The following is a 19044-nucleotide window of genomic DNA, read 5'->3' as shown; positions in this document are numbered from 1 at the left end:
GCATACCTGTAGCCACTAATCTGTTGTAACCGTGTATCATTGTAATTCTGTATGCTGTAAAGTCAAAAATAAATAAAGCTTGACTATACAGTTTTTAGTATGAAAAAGTGGATAACTTTTGCTATACACATTCATGAAAGAAAATAACACTATGAAATGAAGATGAACAAAACGGCAAATTTCTCAATGGCATTTCTGGCTTTCTTCAACCCCTTGAATTAACCATTTTAAAGAATTTATTCCTTCTGTAACTGGAAGATGTATCAGTGACTTAGAAAGAGATCTGTTTGCTCTTCCAAGCATGGATGGGTAGGTTCAGTTTGTGTCAATGCTTACCTCATCAGATCATTGAACAAAAGACTCACTTCAGGGTAACGCCCAGTGTCAAGCTAAGGCTAGTGTTATGTCTTTAGACTTCAGCAGCTGGATCAGAACTTACACAACTTTTGCCAGCTAATTTGTGCTGTATTGTTTCTTTGTCTAGTGAGAAAGGTGCCTCGTCTTGGTTATCTGTGCTTCCAATTGAAGATCATAGTTTTACACTCCATAAAGGTGCTTTTTAGGGATGCACTGTGTTTGCAGTAAGGATGGTTGCCCAGTGGCTTGCCTGCCAAGTGTGTGTGTGGTCATGGCTTCTCTGAAGATCATGCACATTTGGTGGTTTCCCTACAATACATCATAATGGACTTATGGACTTCACCATAGCTGCACTGTCTGAAGTTTGTCATGACAAGGTAATTAAGCCAGTGTTGCAACTCCTATCAGGTGATATTCTATGGCCAATATGCATATGGAGGATGAGGCACACCTGGATATTAGCGTACAAGGATTCTGAGGAAACTGTTATAGTTGGAGGACTTTCTTTGTCTTCAAGCTTACTCTTAGTTATTGAAACACAGCATGCAAATTTCTTCTCTGTACAGAAACTTAAGGTTTGAGTGTGACAAACAGCTATAATGTATAAACAACACATAAGAGATGTTGAAATGGACTCCTTCACCCCATCGGTGCTCTCTACTGGAATGGGTGTGGCCACAACTGCTTACAAGTGGTTGGCATCTCTGCTTGCTACTTAGAGAGACCAGAGTTACAGTATAGTCACAGTGTGCTGTCTAACTTGTCTTGCTCCATCAGCTTTTCTTTACTCAGGTCAGCTGTGACCCACTTGCATGGAGTGAGTGGCAGCCATATTGATGCACTTGACCTTGCACTATCTGAGGGTCAAGTGCTTCCATCACGTTGATGATTACAGTTTTGTTTTGTACAGCACTTTACCATCTCTAGTGCTGGGGGTGCTGGCACCCTTTTCTTTTCGCTTAATACTCACTAGTGAGCCTATATAGCTTGCAAATACCCATCAGAGGATTGTTTTGAGTTAGCATTAGTATTAGATTATGGACAAAAAACATACAATAAATACTCAGTGAAAATGAAAAAATAAAATAATTAAATGTTAATAGGCCAAGGGCTTTTTAGTCTGTCCATATCTAATTTCTAATCAATATTGTTCTTAAACTTGTTTAAACCATACATATTATATTCTCCATGGGTACGGAGAATATAATATCTATGTTTATAAACTATCTGACATGATCACATGTTGGGGAGAGAGTTCAGAATTATTAGTAGTGATATTCACTGCTAATTTTTTACAGTGTATGCACTGACTAACAACTCTATTTGTAAAGAATTTCAATCTTGGGGTGATCCTACAATGTTGCTTAAACATTCTTTGAACATGACCACTAGTGACACTGTTGACAGAGGCGAAAAATGGGTCTGGTAAGACTCTGTTCAGATGGTTAATCAACTTATATACCATCTATCAAATCTCCTCTTTGTCTCCGGAAGTACAAAGGAGTAAGTGTTGTAATCTTGTTTCATATGGTAATTCTGAGTTGTAGCTCTTTGTTGTATCTGCTCATGAATGTTCCTTGCTATAATACGGATTCCAAATTGGAATACAATATTCCACAGATGTAAGTTTTGTACAGTATTAAGAACGATTCTTTACAATATATGTAAAGGTCTTTTTTTTTGTTATATAACTCAAGCTTTAGCAGAAGCTTTGTCACACTGTAGTGTAAAGTCAAGCTTGGATGTAGTATATGTTATCCAAGATATCTTATATCCTCAGTCATAAAAGAAGTTTTTTTTAAATGTTATCCAGACTCCCAAATCCTTTTCTGATGAGACAGCATCAAGCTTAGAATTAGAGCCATTGTCATTCATTATTATTGGTATACCTGTGCAGGCCTCTAATAAAGTATAGTGCACAGGTCACAACATACATTCATATATAGTATTCACTGATACGGTGAAGCTTTAGTAGCTACCATACTTTTAGAAATGTTGGCACGACTTAGCTGGGCAATGCCAATTCTAATAGAGCACACGGCTAAAAGTTTATCCAAATTGTTCTGCATGCATGAGTTGAAGAACTGAATGCTATGGAAAGCCATTGTGGACAAGATTCCATTTTTTGTTGCTTAAAATAATTAAATAAAGTTTATACAGCTATTGTGGGTCCAATTTCATGATAGTTCAAATTCATTGCCCATTTTCATAGTTCAATTTCATAGTCCAAATTTCATAGTTCAATTTCAGTCCAATTTCATAGCGATCCAGTTTCATAGTCCAATCTTATTGCTATAAGTTTAGTTTCAGTCACAGAGTCTAGAATTGCAATTAACATACTGAGTTCATACCTTGCTAGTAGCTAGCCAGTAGTCAGCAGCTTTTAAAAGTATATTGAAGTGATGATCTGTTTTGCTTTTATACAGGATTGATAACCTAAATGGCAGAGCCTGACAAAAGTCACTGAATCATCCAGAAGGATAAACTAATACTCTCCAAACTTGACATTATCTCATACCAATCATCCCTGTCCCAGGGGCGGATCCAAGAGTAGACAAGTGAAGGGGCACAAACAGGCTGTTGTAGGTGGGTGGGTGGAGACATTCTGTTGCTATAGTTGACAGTATTTTTTAGGCAGCAATGATCACTCGTTAATAGGTAGATTTTTTGTCATTATGAATGATTGTGAAGTCTTAAAAGTAGTTTTAAAGGCTATGAAAGTCTTAATCACAAGCAATACAATGATTATTTTAGAGGTGCTTAGTACATACGGACTGGTGCCAGGTGACAGTCAATAAATGGTACTTATGGTAGGCCTTCTAATTAAATACACAGTTTTCCCAAATGCCTCATCCTGGATCCACCATTGTGTCCTCACTGTGTAGAATTCTAGATTATATTCAACAAGCTACAGAATCCTAATCACATGGGATACACCATTATATCAATTCGTATAAATAACCTATTTCCTACAGCTTTGTTGAGAGAATTTGTGGGGAAAAGTATGATAGGCAAACTATAAAACAGTTAAGAAAATACTTCCATACGTACTACTACTAAATAATTATGTTGTTTAAAATCAGTGCATAGCAATGTTACCAGTAAATTATTATTAGAGATCTAGAATCACAGAATAATTCACTAATTGCAAAATATGAAATTACCAAACTTAGTATTATTTAATGAGCTGGGAATACTGAGTTGCCTGGCTAGGCTAAAGGAATTTATGAGTGCCCATATCTAGATGGCTTCCAAAAATTATATATATGCTATTTAAATGTTGAAACTGTAGGAGCTGTAACAACAGAAGGTATAGGGCATTCCAACTACCGACAATTCTGTTTGAAAAAGTTCTGTCTAACAAGTAACTAGTATAGGGGTGCAATGGCGAATCCAGGATGGGGCATTTGGGGCAAATGCCCCCCCCCCCCCCCCCCCTTCAATAAATTGCATACAAGATTGAGATACTCTAATAGAGGAATCAATTACTCTAATAAAGCAGTCACAATGTTCATGAGGCAGTGCAGCTTACTTATGAAGCTATAAACAGGATTTTATTTTACATAACATACGTGAATAATATATTTGGTAAAGGATAACTATTATTGTTGTGACCTTTTTTTTTCTTCAACTGTTTTTCAGCAAGGTGCCTCCCCCCTCTTTCCAAACTCTGGATCCGCCCCTGGGGTGGGCAATATACCAATATTTAGCAATAATATAATTATGCTTTGTAAACCTATATAATAATTCAACTTTTAATAACACACCTAGAATACCAAAAATTACCAGTTTTTAAATTATTCAAATGGCATTATGCTAAGCAGGCTGATAGTGTGAGATATGGAAAAACTCATAGCAAGAGTGGAACAAAGAGCATAGCATCAGCATGGAGTACTTCAGTTTGTAGAAAGGTACTAATGGGAGACCAGTTGGATATTGGAGTACCATTTGTAGGTGGGTGGTAAAAAATGCAAAGTTTGTGTGGTTTCTAGGGTTGTACCACCAGACCCCTTTAAAATCCATGCAGTGCCCCTCTCTGTATGCCAGGTTTGGAATTGCCATTGATAGTTAAATACTCATATATGGCATATATATGCATGCCACAGACTTCCCTTCAGGGAAGGGAATCTAGTTGTGCAATATTAGAGTGCATGGTAGTGTCAAGTTATTTGTTTCTGTGGTTATTCATTGACAGTTTCTGTTGTATCTGCACTATAGGTTTAGATGGTTGTTCATGTGCAGGAAATCCAGTGATATAAAGTGTACTCAGTGATAAGAATAAAGTGGCAAAGACAAAATAACTAGTTTAAGTGAATTAATTTTATGTGAAGAATCAGCTTTGCTGAACGTAACACTAGCTCATGGTGGCTGAAAGCTGAAATCTGATAAACTGTGATCTCTGCAGGAGCACCAACAAATTGTATAGGCTTTTTTAGCAACCAAATATATCTGAATACTAATAACAAATATGGTTTACTGGCAATGTCTGGATTATGAACATGTTTTGGTAACATGTTTTCTCCTCGTTTGCTTGGAAATTGTGTACCTTGGAATTGTATTTCTAGTGATCAATATGTGGAAAGACTTGTTTTTCTGTGTAGCTGATTCTGCTATTCCTAAGGTGCAATGGAAGAAGTCCAAAGTAAAGCATTGGTTTACTGATGAAACCATTCACTTGATTAAGATGAAAAGCCGCTTGTATAATTGTATGATCAAAAATCTTCTGATGTGATTAAATCACAGCTTAGCAATTTAGTTCTATCCAGAACAAGACAGGACACTAACTCTCATGTTTCCTCTCTCTCTAGCCAATATTCTGACTCTCCTAAACCATTTTGGAGGTGGATTAACTCTTCCAAGGGTAGTAGATCTCCTATACCTACTTTATTACATAACAATGCCAAGGTGACTGATTATTCTCAGAAGGCTGAGGTATTTAATACTTACTTTTAGTTCAGTGTTCACAGTGGATGATGGCTCTGATGTTTCAAAGTTAAAAGAATCCTTATCCATTCACCCATCAATTATAGATTCTATAAAATTTACTACTGAAAACGTATATGAGGAATTGACTAATTTACACTGTGGCCCAGATCTGCTGCCATCACGATTACTGAAGCTGGGTGCTGAATTTATTGCTCCTTCATTGGCTCAATTGTTTCAACAGTCACTGTCATTGGGTAAATCGCCATTAGACTGGATTAGTGCCAATATTGTACCAGTTCATAAGAAGGGTTATAAACATCTTCCGTCCAATTAGTCTGACATCCATTGTTGTCAAAATTATGGAGAGAATTATTCATCGCCAACTTATTGCTACTCTAGAACATCACAATATCCCTGATGATTGTCAGTTTGGCTTTCGACACAAGCGTTCCACTGTTTCACTACTATTAAAAGCAGTTAATTAATGACTGGGCTGTATCTTTAGAGAATGGTAACAGTACTCACTGTGTATTTCTTGACCTGGCAAAGGCTTTTGACTCTGTTTCTCTTTCCCGATTGTTGTTAAAGTTAGAAGCTCTAGGAATTTCTGGTGACATTTTAAATTGGCTTAGAGCTTTTCTTACTGGATGCCACCTGCGAGTTGTTGTTAATGGTCAGTTCTCTTCTTGGCTTCCTGTTACCTCAGGTATGCCCCAGGGCTCAGTCCTAGGTCCTCTATTATTCTTATTATATATCAATGACATTTCCTCTGTAGTAGCTCACACTAAAGTCAAATTGTTTGCAGATGATGTCACTGTTTATAAGAAAATATACCATTTTGACACCTCAGATCAAAGGAAACCACGGGGGTTATATATCACATATTTCCCTGACCACAACTGCCTTTGATGCTGAGGCAGCTACAAAGCTTCAGTTCCCTTTGATTATTTATATAGAGCTGCTTAAAGTTTTGCATTTTGGGTAAACATGCTGGTTTAGTTAGGGGCATTGTTGTGAAGCAAAAAGAATTGAGTGAGTCAGCATTGCATAGTTCAGTTACTAAGCATCACTAATAATCATTTTTTGCAATTTGGGGATTGTTTTTCTACAGAGTACATTTCAACTTCATGAAAAGATGCCTTAAACATTCCCAACCTATATGTCTAAGTGTTTATTTTAGCACCTTAGGTTACTCCACAAAGTGGTTATTTGGTTTAAAATGGTATCACTACAACCAGTGAAACCCACAATCATTTCATTTTTGTGCCCACAATTTAAACCCACAATCGATGTTTGCAAACCTCTGTATAAAAGTAATGTGGTGAATGCAAGTTTGTCTCTCTTCACCTATTAGGTGAGCATACCAGAGTGGTATATATTACTTATACCATGGCCACTCGGGATTTGCCTGATATGCCCTCGGGCCTACGGCCCTTGGGCTTGGGCATATATATCAGGCAAATCCCTTGTGGCCATGGTATAACTATTAAATATCCTCTTCCAGTGATGCTGCTTTGCTAGAGATCTATCTAACATAGCCCATTGGGCTAAGAAGTGGCTCTTGCATTTAATCCCAATGAAATGTGACAGTATTGTAATTCCCAACAAACTTTCTCCACCCTTACCATCATATCATCTGGATTCATCAGCTATTTCACATCATCCTGTAGTACGATACCTTGGTGTACTTGTTGACTCCAAGCTCAATTGGAATGAACATTGTAAATATGTTTCAGCTAAAGCTTCTAGATCATTAAACTTCCTTCACCACCATCTCTACAACTCTCCAATATCAATTAAGTCCATTGCTTACAACTGTATTATCCAGCCTATAGATACTATTAACAAACTTGCTGGTAATTCTGCCAGTTACCTTAAACCACTTTTTAGTACACTGGCTTCCTCCACAACATTTGCAAAGCTGATACATGAAATTGGTACTAAATTTTTATCTTGTGCCCAGCCCTAAGGGTCATTCCGTGTCAGAATTTGTGATCACCTCTCACACTTTGGTGTGTTTGTACAGGGTTTTCTGCACTTTTTGCAGTTTCATACAAGATGTGTAGTGTGGATGTGTGTTTTAAAGCAGTTTATCTGGTAATAGTGGTGGATACCCTCAAACTAACAAATAGTGGTGGATATCCTCAAACTAACAAATTTCTTTAACAGTGATGGTAGCATAGGTTATTTCCCTTCGAGAATAACAAACACACATTCACAGCAAATTAACCTCACTACACATATTGCACAAAATTGCAAGAAGTGCTGAAATCCCTGTAGTACTATGGTACTCATCACCCATCCAAAGTTTAGCCCCATACACCACATGGTTTGTGATTAGCAGTATAATTGTGTTAAAGGTTCGTTGTTAATGTGGGCCATATATTTTCAATCAACTGGTTATACCTGCAAGATTTACAACAGAAGGCTTGACACCACTGGCAGTATGGTCTTCCATTTAGTGTGTTTCTTTGTATCATCAGCAGCTTTCTCTGTGTTGGACTATAAGAACATTGATCATGATTGCCCATAAATCACAAAAGCAAACCTTTTCTAAATGTGTGCACTCTGTAGCAATAGCCTCAGTGGGCTCTGTATCCTATAAGCATGTATGTTTGACCCAATATGTGTAAGTAATCTAATGATACACACCTTGGACTCCAATTTTGCAAGTATGGATGATTTCTCATCAGCTGCATGGCAGTGGAGTGAATAGATATAAAATAGCGAGCATGCTTGTGAGGCACTCACCTCAACCGATTATACAGCATGCTTACCATGACTGGTGGTGGTGGTATCTTCTGTAGGTTGTTCAACTGGAGGATAGTGCACTGTGATTGGCTGGTCTTCGTAATCCTGATCCCACAGTTCATCTGACCCCTGCTGTTGAGATTATTGTAAGGAATGTATATACGCAGTGTATATGTTTGCATATGTGTCCCATTTCCATAGTCATAACACCAGTGATCACATGTATACAAGTGACAACACAGGAATCCACACTCAGAATATCTGCATACATCTGGTCCAACTGAACATTCAGAGCAGACTGCTGACTTTTTGCTCACAGTATACCCATCAGTGACAAGGCCAGAGGTATTCTTAACAATCCAATGATTGTCATCAATGTCCTGAAATGCTACATGTATATAATACATTGTTATGATACATGTGCACTTTTACACACTGTCACATCTTCAACTTTAATTTGCAATCCTCTCTTGTGTCTATGAGCTTCCTTGACCTCCTGTTTATTGATTGACCCCAATCTTTGCTTTTGTGCCACCTTGAAAAAGCAATCTTGTTCAATTCTCAGCAGAGCATCAATTAGAAAGTCCACTCTTCTATTGACTTTACCGTTCAGATAGTTAGTCTTTAGTTTAGCATGAAAACTATGAAGTATGTATTGTTTATAATACGTATCTTACAAACTTAAAGTATGGACACCTTTCTAAGCACATGTTGGTGTCAGTATCCGCATGAGAAAAGTGGCGATAGCATCTTGCCCATTTATCTATTCACACAGAATCATCATTTGCATTGCCACAGATAAGTACATACTTACCTGCTCTTTCTTTATAGTAAGTGTTAAAATACTTGACAAAGTTGGGTTCTCTGGTGTTCCAGTACTCAGTAAACTGGGTCATCCGTGTGGTAAACAAAGACCTGTCTACTTCGTGAACCAGTATGCACAAGGTTTTGTAGATACTTAATTGATGTTCCTTTGCAACACTCCTTAGGTGGTTCTTCCATGACCTGTTGGTGGTACATAATGGGGGAAGTAGGGCTGTGTGATTATCAGTTATGCTATTAATCGATTGCACCACTAATCATGATATGCAATAATCGCAAACTTTTGATTAAAATATTAATTATGATATTAAAGGAATTATTCAAGCAATTGCTATCATTCCTGTTTCATAAGTAAGGACAGTGAAGGAAGCTTTTAGTGACAATGCAACCGTCATCAATGTGGCCACTATCACACAGCTCTAGTAAACAGTATAGCTCTATGTATGTATGAATGCATGTATGTATGTATGTATGTATGTATGTATGTATGTATGTATGTATGTATGTATGTATGTATGTATGTATGTATGTATGTATGTACGTACGTATGTACGTACGTACGTACGTACGTATGTATGTATGTACATTCAATGTATGTATTAATGCATGTATGTATGTATGTATGTATGTATGTACATTCAATGTATGTATGTATGAATGCATGTATGTATGTATGTATGTATGTATGTATGTATGTATGTATGTATGTATGTATGTATGTATGTATGTATGTATGTATGTATGTATGCATGAATGCATGTATGTATGTATGTATGTATGTATGTATGTATGTATGTATGTATGTATGTATGTATGTATGTATGACTGCATGTATGTATGTATGTATGTATGAATGTATGTATGTATGTACATACGTACATATATACGTACGTACGTACATATGTATCTGTGTGCATATTATGCTTGTATGTATGTGCACATGTAAATTTGTTTGACATGCAAGTAGCATGTAAAGTTTTTGGTATACACACAAACTGATAGTAGCTACACCTTCCATTATTCTCTCCGCAGGAATGCCATGGCTGAGCTTTACTGCTACTGCAAATTTTATACTTTTAGGTAGAGGTAAGTATGTATCCTCATGTGGCCCAGGTGTATGGTTTGTGTGTGCCGTTACATGTGTTGCTGTCATATGGCCATCATTGTAGTAGTCAGCATAGATTCTTGAAATGCAGGTATCATGGAATCTTTTTGATGAGGACGTTTTTTTTCCAGTTATTCATGGTTTTGTGCACTGTTGGTAGCCACCATCACGTTAGCATATGTAATATATCCACTTGACTACATCACCTATAAATACTTACTGTAAATGCATATGTAATATATTACCCTCAGAAGGTTTGTACTCCTTTTCTTTGATGTAGTAAACAAAACTTTCTTCTTCAATGGCTTCTTTCCACCTTGTGAAGTGTAATGGTGTTTCAAAGTCGTGCACTGTAGTGCCTATTGTGTACAGTCACAGCATAGTTAGTTACATAGTGTATTCATTACATGCTATAATGCACATACCCAGATCATTTTGGTGTTCCAATTCACAATGTCTTCTCATTTCCAGGAGAGTGAAGAATGATTTATGAGTGCACATGGGAGAAGAACCATCAGTATTATTGATGACACAAACAATTACAATCAAATGTCCTCGGACACATGCTACCACAAAAATAGGGCATAAAAAGCCCCACAGGTGGGCATGGCAAGGAGTACAATTAACAAAAACAAAACACACACAATTAATAATGAAAAATGTCTTGCCAACATAATGTTCAAAAGTCCACACACCATTCTTGGCAGCTCTTCGCCATAAATATTCTCCTAGAAGAGGATATTGAAATTGCCGCTGCTAAATCAAAGATTCTCTTACTTTGAGATTTTAACATAGTGAAATTATTTTGCAGTCTAATCTCATGCTTCGTTTTGGAGGTGGTTAGAGCATGATCCTCTTGACAATGTTTTTGGAGACGATAGTGACGAAAATACCCCTTGCCACATGAAGGGCTTCAGTGCTACTTACTACATAATAAATATTGTATTGCATAGTTTAGAATGTGTGTATATTGATTAAGTATTTATTCAGTCATCAATGTTCTTTTAGCTCTTGATGTTATTCATAGTTTTGTTTAATTATAGCTACTAGCTAATCTAATCCAAAACAGCCAAGCTGTAAAAAAAGTGTGCGGCCCTCAGAAAGGCTATGGTGAAAAAAGATGTGAAATCCAAGGTGGCGGCCAAGAAATAGCTGTGATGGTAGGTTAATGGTAAAAATTTTAATAATGACAATTCAGGTAAATTTTGTGAAGCGGCACAAAAATTCACCTGAATTGTCGTTATTAAAATTTTTACCATTAACCTACCATCACAGCTATTTCTTGGCCGCCACCTTGGATTTCACATCTTTTTTTCACCATAGCCTTTCTGAGGGCCGCACACTTTTTTTACAGCTTGGTTGTTTTGGATTAGATTTCATTTCTTTTTGTATTTGTATACACCAAAGCCGGCCTATGGCCAGCTTTGGGACTTTTTTAACCTATGTTTTTTTTTCTTTACTACAGGAAGAATTTTATCAGTAAATGTACAAATTATATATGTAATACATAACATTGATTACAGAAATCTCCATGGTGGTTTCTTTGTAACTGAACACTCTACAAGGTGACTTATTCTAATTGCTCTCTCTACAGGGTGAATTGTTTGTAGTTGAATGATCTACAAGGTAACTTCTTCTAGCTGATCTCTCTACAGGGTGATGTGTCTGTAGCTGAATCCTGTACAGGTGATTTGTTTACAACTGAGCTCTTTACAGAATGGTTTCTTTGTAGCTGAACTCTCTAAAAGGTAACTTCTTCTAACTGATCTTTCTACAGGACAATTTGTTTCTGGCAGAATTTTTTACAAGGTGATTTCTTTGCAGCTGAACTTTCTACATGGTGGTTTCTTTGTAGCTGAACTCTCTAGCTGAACTCTCTACAGGGTGATTTGTTTGTAGCTGAAATCCTACAAAGTAACTTCTTCTAGCTGATGTTTCTACAGGACGATTTGTTTGTAGCTGAGTTCTCTACAGGGTGTTTGTTTGCAGCTGAATTCTCTACATCAATGGCGGATCCAGGATGGGGCATTTGGGGCAAATGCCCCCCAGTGACTTTGTGGAGGAGCCATAGCTACTTCTCATACTATTACAACATTATGTCAGGCCAAGATCAGCTTATATATAACTCATGAAAATATGCACATTTATTAGCATTTATTACAAATTCACCTGAAACCAAAGCGAACTAAACTCAAACTAGCTATGAAATTGTCACCCTGCACCTCCGTGCGTACTAAGCACCTCTAAAAATAATTGTTGTGTTGCTGTTGTTTAAGACATTCAGAGCTATTTAAACAGTTTTTAAGACTTCACAAAGGCCAAAATGGTAAAAATCAACAGTGAGATACTACTAAGAGGTGTATTATTTGCTGCACAAAAATGCAGCAATTAACAACAGAATCTGACTCTCCCTAACCACCTACAACTTGGCCTGTTTGTGCCCCTCCCCTTTCCAGGTCCTGGATCCGCCCCTGTACATGGTGGTTTCTTTACAGCTGAACTCTCTACAAGGTGACTTCTTCTAGCTGATCTCTCTACACGGTGATTTGTTTGTAGCTGAACTCTCTACAGGTGATTTGTTTGTAGCTGAACTCTCTACAAGGTGATACTTCTAGGTGATCTCTCTACAGGATTCCTTGTTTCTAACTGAACTCTCAACAGGGTGATCTGTTCATAGCTGAACTTTCTACTGGGTGATTTGTTTGCAACTGAACTCTCTACATGATAGTTTCTTTGTAGCTGAAATCTCTACAATGTGACTTCTTCTAGCTGAACTCTCTACAAGGTGACTTGTTTCTAGCTGATCTCTCTACAGGGTGACTTGTTTCTAGCTGAACTCTCTACAGGTGATTTGTTTGTAGCTGAACTCTCTACATGGTGGTTTCGTTGTAGCTGAACTCTCTACAAGGTAACTTCTTCTAGCTGATCTTTTTACACTGCATATTTGTTTGTAGCTGAGTTCTCTACAGGGTGATTTGCTTGCAGCTGAACTCTCTACATGGGAGTTTCATTGTAGCTGAACTCTCTACAATGTGACTTCTTCTAGCTGAACTCTCTACAGGGTGACTTGTTTCTAGCTGAACTCTCTACAGGTGATTTGTTTGCAGCTGAACTCTCTACATGGTGGTTTCTTTGTAGTTGAACTCTCTACAAGGTAACTTCTTCTAGCTGAACTCTCTACAGGGTGATCTTTTTGTAGCTGAACTCTCTACATGGTGGTTTCTTTGTAGCTGAACTCTCTACAAGGTAGTTGATCTTTCTACAGGGTGATTTGTTTGTAGCTGAATTCTCTACAGGGTGATTTATTTGCAGCTGAACTCTCTACATGGTGGTTTTGTTGTAGCTGAACTCTCTACAAGGTAACTTCTTCTAACTGATCTTTCTACAGGGCAATTTATTTGTAGCTGAGTTCTCTACAGGGTGATTTGTTTGCAGCTGAACTCTCTACGTGGTAGTTTCTTTGTAGCTGAACTCTCTACAATGTGACTTCTTCTAGCTGAACTCTCTACAGGGTGACTTGTTTTTAGCTGATCTCTCTACAGGGTGACTTGTTTCTAGCTGAATTCTCTACAGGTGATTTGTTTGCAGCTGAACTCTCTACATGGTGGTTTCTTTGTAACTGAACTCCCTGCAAGGTGACTTCTTCTAGCTGATCTCTCTACAGGGAGATTTGTTTGTAGCTTAACTCTCTACAGGTGATTTGTTTGCAGCTGAACTCTCTACATGATGGTTTCTTTGTAGCTGAACTCTCTACATGATGGTTTCTTTGTAGCTGAACTCTCTACAAGGTAATTTCTTCTAGCTGATCTCTCTACAGGACAATTTGTTTGTAGCTGAACTCTCTACATGATGGTTTCTTTGTAGCTGAACTCTCTACAAGGTGATTTCTTCTATAGCTGATCTTTCTACAGGGTTATTTGTTTCTAGCTGAACTCTCTGCATGATGATTTCTTTGTAGCTGAACTCTCTACAAGGTGATTTCTTCTGTAGCTGATCTTTCTACAGGGTGATTTGTTTCTAGCTGAACTCTCTGCATGATGATTTCTTTGTAGCTGAACTCTCTACAAGGTGATTTCTTCTATAGCTGATCTTTCTACAGGGTGATTTGTTTGTAGCTGATCTCTCTACATGATGGTTTCTTTGTAGCTGAACTCTCTACAAGGTAACTTCTTCTAGCTGATCTCTCTACAGGACAATTTGTTTGTAGCTGAACTCTCACATGATTGTTTCTTTGAAGCTGAACTCTCTACAAGGTGATTTCTTCTAGCTGATCTTTCTACAGGGTGATTTGTTTGTAGCAGAACTCTCTACAAGGAAACTTCTTCTAGCTAATCTCTCTACAGGGAGATTTGTTTGTAGTTGAACTCTCTACACGTGATTTGTTTGCGGCTGAATTCTCTACATGATGGTTTCTTTGTAACTGAACTCTCTACAAGGTAACTTCTTCTAGCTGATCTCTTTACAGGGTGAATTGTTTGTAGCTGAATGATCTACAAGGTAACTTCTTCTAACTGATCTCTCTACAGGGTGATTTGTTTGTAGCTGAACTCTCTACAAGGAAACCTCTTTTAACTGAGCTCTGTACAGGGTGAATTGTTTGTAGCTGAACTATCTACAAGGTAACTTCTTCTAGCTGATTTCTCTACAGGGTGATTTGTTTGTAGCTGAACTCTCTACAAGGAAACCTCTTTTAACTGAGCTCTGTACAGGGTGATTTGTTTGTAGCTGAACTATCTACAAGGTAACTTCTTCTAGCTGATCTCTCTACAGGGTGATTTGTTTGTAGCTGAATTCTGTATACTTTAGGTGATTTGTTTTGCAGCTGAGCTCTTTACAGAATGGTTTCTTTGTAGCTGAACTCTCTACAAGGTAACTTCTTCTAGCTGATGTATCTACAAGGTCACTAGTTTGTAGCTGAATTCTCTGCATGGTGGTTTCTTTGTATCTGAACTATCTACAAGGTGACATCTTCTATCCAATCTTTCAACAGGGTGATTTGTTTGTAACTGAACTCTCTACAAGAAAACTTCTTCTAACTGATGTCTGAACAGGGTGAATTGTTTGTAGCTGAACTCTCTACAGGGTGATTTGTTTGTAGCTAATCTCTATACAGGTTACTTATTTCTAACTGATCTCTTGAATTCTGTTCAGGGTGACTGTTCTATTAGGATGACTGCTCTATTAAAGTATCTCGATCTCGCACTTGCTACACCAAGTTGGATTTCGTGTTATAACTCCGTGGCTTTAAGTCTGATTCTTCTACACCATTGAAGAGCCTTTCTAAGATGATTACTCCATCTGTACAGTGAATTTCAAAGCATTACCCCAAGCGGTTTATCTGGTAGGCGTGGCAAGTATTCTTTTTTTATTAGCTAATCTCGGTTGCGTAATTGTTACACACTGTTGGTTTTGTTGTTGTATCTTCCTGGTTTTTAGCTCGATTTCTTTCAAACCACAAAAGGTTTGAGGTTCAATAGTTAACCTATTCACCCACCGATTTTCAACTTCTTCCCATACGCGGTTTACCCTGTAGGCGTGACAACATATTGGTGTTATTTTTCGTGCATAATTGCTCATAACTCTTTAATTGTTTATGGTATTCCAGCCAAAGTTGGTACCGAGATGCGCCTTTATACCCCCCTTATGTGTGCCAAATTTCAAGGCAATCGGATAACGCGTTCGCGTTTTATAGCAGTTTTTGTAAGTGTGCGAAAAGAGGAAGAAGAAAAAAAAACGAAGAAACTAAGCCAATTTTTGAAGTCGCATATCTCAGGAATGCCTGAAGCGATTTCGCTCAAATTTGGAATGTGGAGTACTGAAGTTGGAGGGAATGTACACAGCAAAATTCGTCTTGTTTCATCACGGCAGCACAGAGCTACGGAGGTGCGAAAATTGCGTTTTCTTTCTTCCTGTCAATATACTCACGGGGTTGCGCGCCGGCTTCTTGGGCCGCACGACACACTACCGTGTGTCTTGATCACTGATTTTTCTCAAGTGAAAGTATAATTGAAAACCAATAATATAGAAATGATCCAACACCGAGCTGCAAGATTTGTTCTTAATAAACCATAGCACAGATCCAGTCAACAACACAGTATTACAGATATGCTTAATTACCTTCAATGGCCAAGTTTAAAAAGTAGGAGAAGGAATGCTAGACTTATATTATTATTGTGGCGCTTGGCCGGAATCTAGGTGGCCTGCGGATCAAGTCACGATGGGGTTGCCTTTTTTTCAGCCCTTCTAGGTGTTTGTCCCGTTTCACTTTAGGATATTTAGCTCAAAGATTTTCGCTTAGGCTCCTAGGCTATGGGTAAACACCTCGAACAGGTAAACACCTCGAACAGGCTCTGCCTTCTGTGTACACCCTCCAGTGCCTAACTGGTAAAGTAGATAATAACAACAACATTTCCCTACTTAGGTGGCCTCCCCAAATTTGGCTCCGAGCGTGGCGCTTGGCCGGAATCCGGGTGGCCTGCGGATCAAGTCACGATGGGGTTGCCTTTTTTTCAGCCCTTCTAGGTGTTTGTCCCGTTTCACTTTAGGATATTTAGCTCAAAGATTTTCGCTTAGGCTCCTAGGCTATGGGCAAACACCTCGAACAGGCTCTGCCTTCTGTGTACACCCTCCAGTGCCTAACTGGTAAAGTAGATAATAACAATAACAATAACAAGATTGTAAGAAACTTACTGGTGCTACCAAACCATTGTTTACCCCAGCCAACCCCTGTATCATATACTCGTGCCAATAATCCCCTCAAATTTGCACAGCTGCAATCCAAAATTGATTTATATAAGTATTCTTTTCTGCCAAGAACAATTATTGATTGGAATAACTTGAAAATTGACAACATTGACATAATTAACTTTGACACTTTTAAGAACATTATAGATAAGCTAAACAATTTGTGATTTGTAATGCACATTAGCGTGTTGCCCCTGGTGGGCTTTGCTAATTAATAATAAAAATATATATATAGAACTTTGCGTGGGCGAGATCAAAGGAAAAAGTGTACTAAATTTCATAAAGTACACTCTCAGCTGGCCAACTGCTTCATCGACCACAAAGAGTGCTTTATTGCACCGCAAAGAGTGCTTTATTGCAATAAAGCACTCTTTGTGGGCAATAAAGCACAGTTGCCACGTCCCTTAGTGTAGGCTAATAACCTACGGGGCTCGCGCCAGTACGACTAATCACCCAAGCCGGTGAAGGCTGATAGCCTCGCCGCGCTGAGTGATCAATCACCCCAGCCGATACGAGTTCCACCACTGGATTGCTTTTATAGACATACCTAAATGCTTCGATGATGGGTGGGAGAAGATAACGTTGCTGTTACGTTTGTTAATGTAAACGGACAAGTCCTGGAGATATCACGGAAATACTTCACCATGTGACTCGCAATAGAATCGATTGTGGGTTGCGAGCAAAACCTGCCAAAAGACGCGATGAACGTCTACTATGCCAAACTATGGTGAAATACGCGTGAGTTACTTTGGTAAACTAGTTTGTGCGCGTTAAGGCTGCTAATAATTCGTGCAACGCTTGTTAATTACGAGTCCTAGTGTATGGTGAAGCTACACGACTAGAAAGTTCCATAAATCATTTAAAGCATAGCCTTGCTCGTGCTATATGAAAAATAAAGTACTCGGCGCTTGGCCTCGATGCTAATAAAGCACTCGGCTTCGCCTCGTGCTTTATTAGCATCTCGGCCGCGCGCCTCGTACTTTATTTTTCATATAGCACTCGCGGCTATGCTTTAACATATACATATATATAGGCTATAGAGTGTAGGACAATAGCGGTAATCACTATATAGGTAGCTTACTTGTGGAGTAGCAGGGTCCAGAGAAGCTTTCGTACGCCATTGTTCTTCATCAAGTTTTTTTTTTTATTCCGGCCCTAATGGCACTCCCATCCTCCCCGATCTCTAGCTAGAAGTTAAACCTAATTTAATTTAAAAAGCAGAAAAAAGAAAAAGCAGCTAAACCTACAGAGCCTACACAGGCCTACAAAAACACCGCATGGACCGCCAGCATACACACAGCAAAACCCCCGGACAGGGGCCTTAACAAGAAAGCCCTGCAGTCTACTGGCCAAACTGCAGGGGGTGGGAGCATGAAACATGAAACAGAGTTCAACTCCCACAAGAGTTCAATTCTTCATCAAGTCCAAGTGGAGCGATACTATGATTGTTGGCATTAGGGTCTTCCTCTTCTTCCCTTGAAGAGTTTAAGACCCGGGAACTGCGTCTTTTTGTGTTTATTTTGTGTTACTCTACCCGTCCCAGTCGAATTATCGACTGGGATAGTCGCCAGCCTCGCCAGAAGACATTTTTAGACGTAAACTTTTGGAGTGGAAACTATGGCAACCCCTCGAAAACCCAAGAGGAAGCTCTCCGCCCAAAAGAAAATCTAAAAACGTCAAGAACAGTGAAGCCGACTGCATAGTCTGCGAAGAAGCGATCTTGGAGCCTAGCGAAAATTCTGATGGTGATGAAGCCGTATTCTGTGAAGGTGACTGTCAAGGCTGGATCCACAGAAAATGCGCGGGCCTGACCCGTCCAGCATTTCTCAAACTAGGTGAGTCTGACTCTCAGTACTTATGCTCTCATTGTATGCTGGTTAACCAAAACAGTGAAATAAACAAATTAATGAATACCATTAAAGACCTAAACGCCAGCATAGTTTCACTTCCAGAAACAATCACCCTACTACAGTCATCTGTCAACAACACAAATCAATCAGACCAGACAGCAGGCAACACATCGACATCTCTTAACATCCCATCAGAAGCCAGTGTCAATACTTCTGCAAATATAACCAATACCAAAGCCAGAAATACTGACAGAAACCACAACATTGTCATCTATGGTATCCAAGAGTGCCCTCCAAATATGCCAAGAGTCGCCAGATCTAAACTTGACTTGGAGAAAGTTCTCCCGATCCTTAACACCATCGACACTAGTATTGGTGATACTTCAATCAATGACATTCACCGTTTGGGAAAATTCTCAGCTGATAACAATCGTCCAAGACCAATACAAGTTAAATTTCTCCGTACACTTGATGCCAGCACTGTCTTAT

The 19044-nt window shown here is 38.6% G+C and overlaps 2 protein-coding genes across 4 annotated transcripts in view; both read right to left on the bottom strand.

The window, feature by feature from the left end:
• LOC136236323 (uncharacterized) overlaps nt 1-19044 on the bottom strand; it is a 205640-nt gene that overhangs the window by 124789 nt on the left and 61807 nt on the right. The window lies entirely within an intron of this gene.
• Nucleotides 7157-8930, bottom strand: LOC136268683 (uncharacterized). Its single transcript, XM_066064083.1, has 8 exons — nt 8849-8930; nt 8731-8797; nt 8471-8675; nt 8061-8414; nt 7936-7976; nt 7832-7882; nt 7690-7785; nt 7157-7248 (listed from the first exon to the last, which is right to left on the bottom strand). Exons 1-6 carry the CDS (start codon nt 8928-8930, stop codon nt 7837-7839), a joined length of 795 nt encoding a protein of 264 aa, XP_065920155.1. The 3' UTR covers nt 7157-7248; nt 7690-7785; nt 7832-7836.

Source organism: Dysidea avara, chromosome 10 (genome assembly GCF_963678975.1).
Source record: "Dysidea avara chromosome 10, odDysAvar1.4, whole genome shotgun sequence".
NCBI classification, from domain to species: domain Eukaryota; kingdom Metazoa; phylum Porifera; class Demospongiae; order Dictyoceratida; family Dysideidae; genus Dysidea; species Dysidea avara.
The sequence above is the reverse complement of the archived record's forward strand: the minus strand, read 5'-3'. Positions and strand labels throughout refer to the sequence as shown.

What these genes read in the sequence shown, in the direction of transcription:
- LOC136268683 (XM_066064083.1), bottom strand. Translation starts at nt 8,930, where the DNA reads ATGACCCAGTTTACTGAGTACTGGAACACCAGAGAACCCAACTTTGTC. An exon ending in TTACTATAAAGAAAGAGCAG is followed by an intron (nt 8,798 to 8,848) that starts GTAAGTATGTAC and finishes CTGTGTGAATAG; the next exon opens with ATAAATGGGCAAGATGCTAT. An exon ending in TTAAAGTTGAAGATGTGACA is followed by an intron (nt 8,415 to 8,470) that starts GTGTGTAAAAGT and finishes GTAGCATTTCAG; the next exon opens with GACATTGATGACAATCATTG.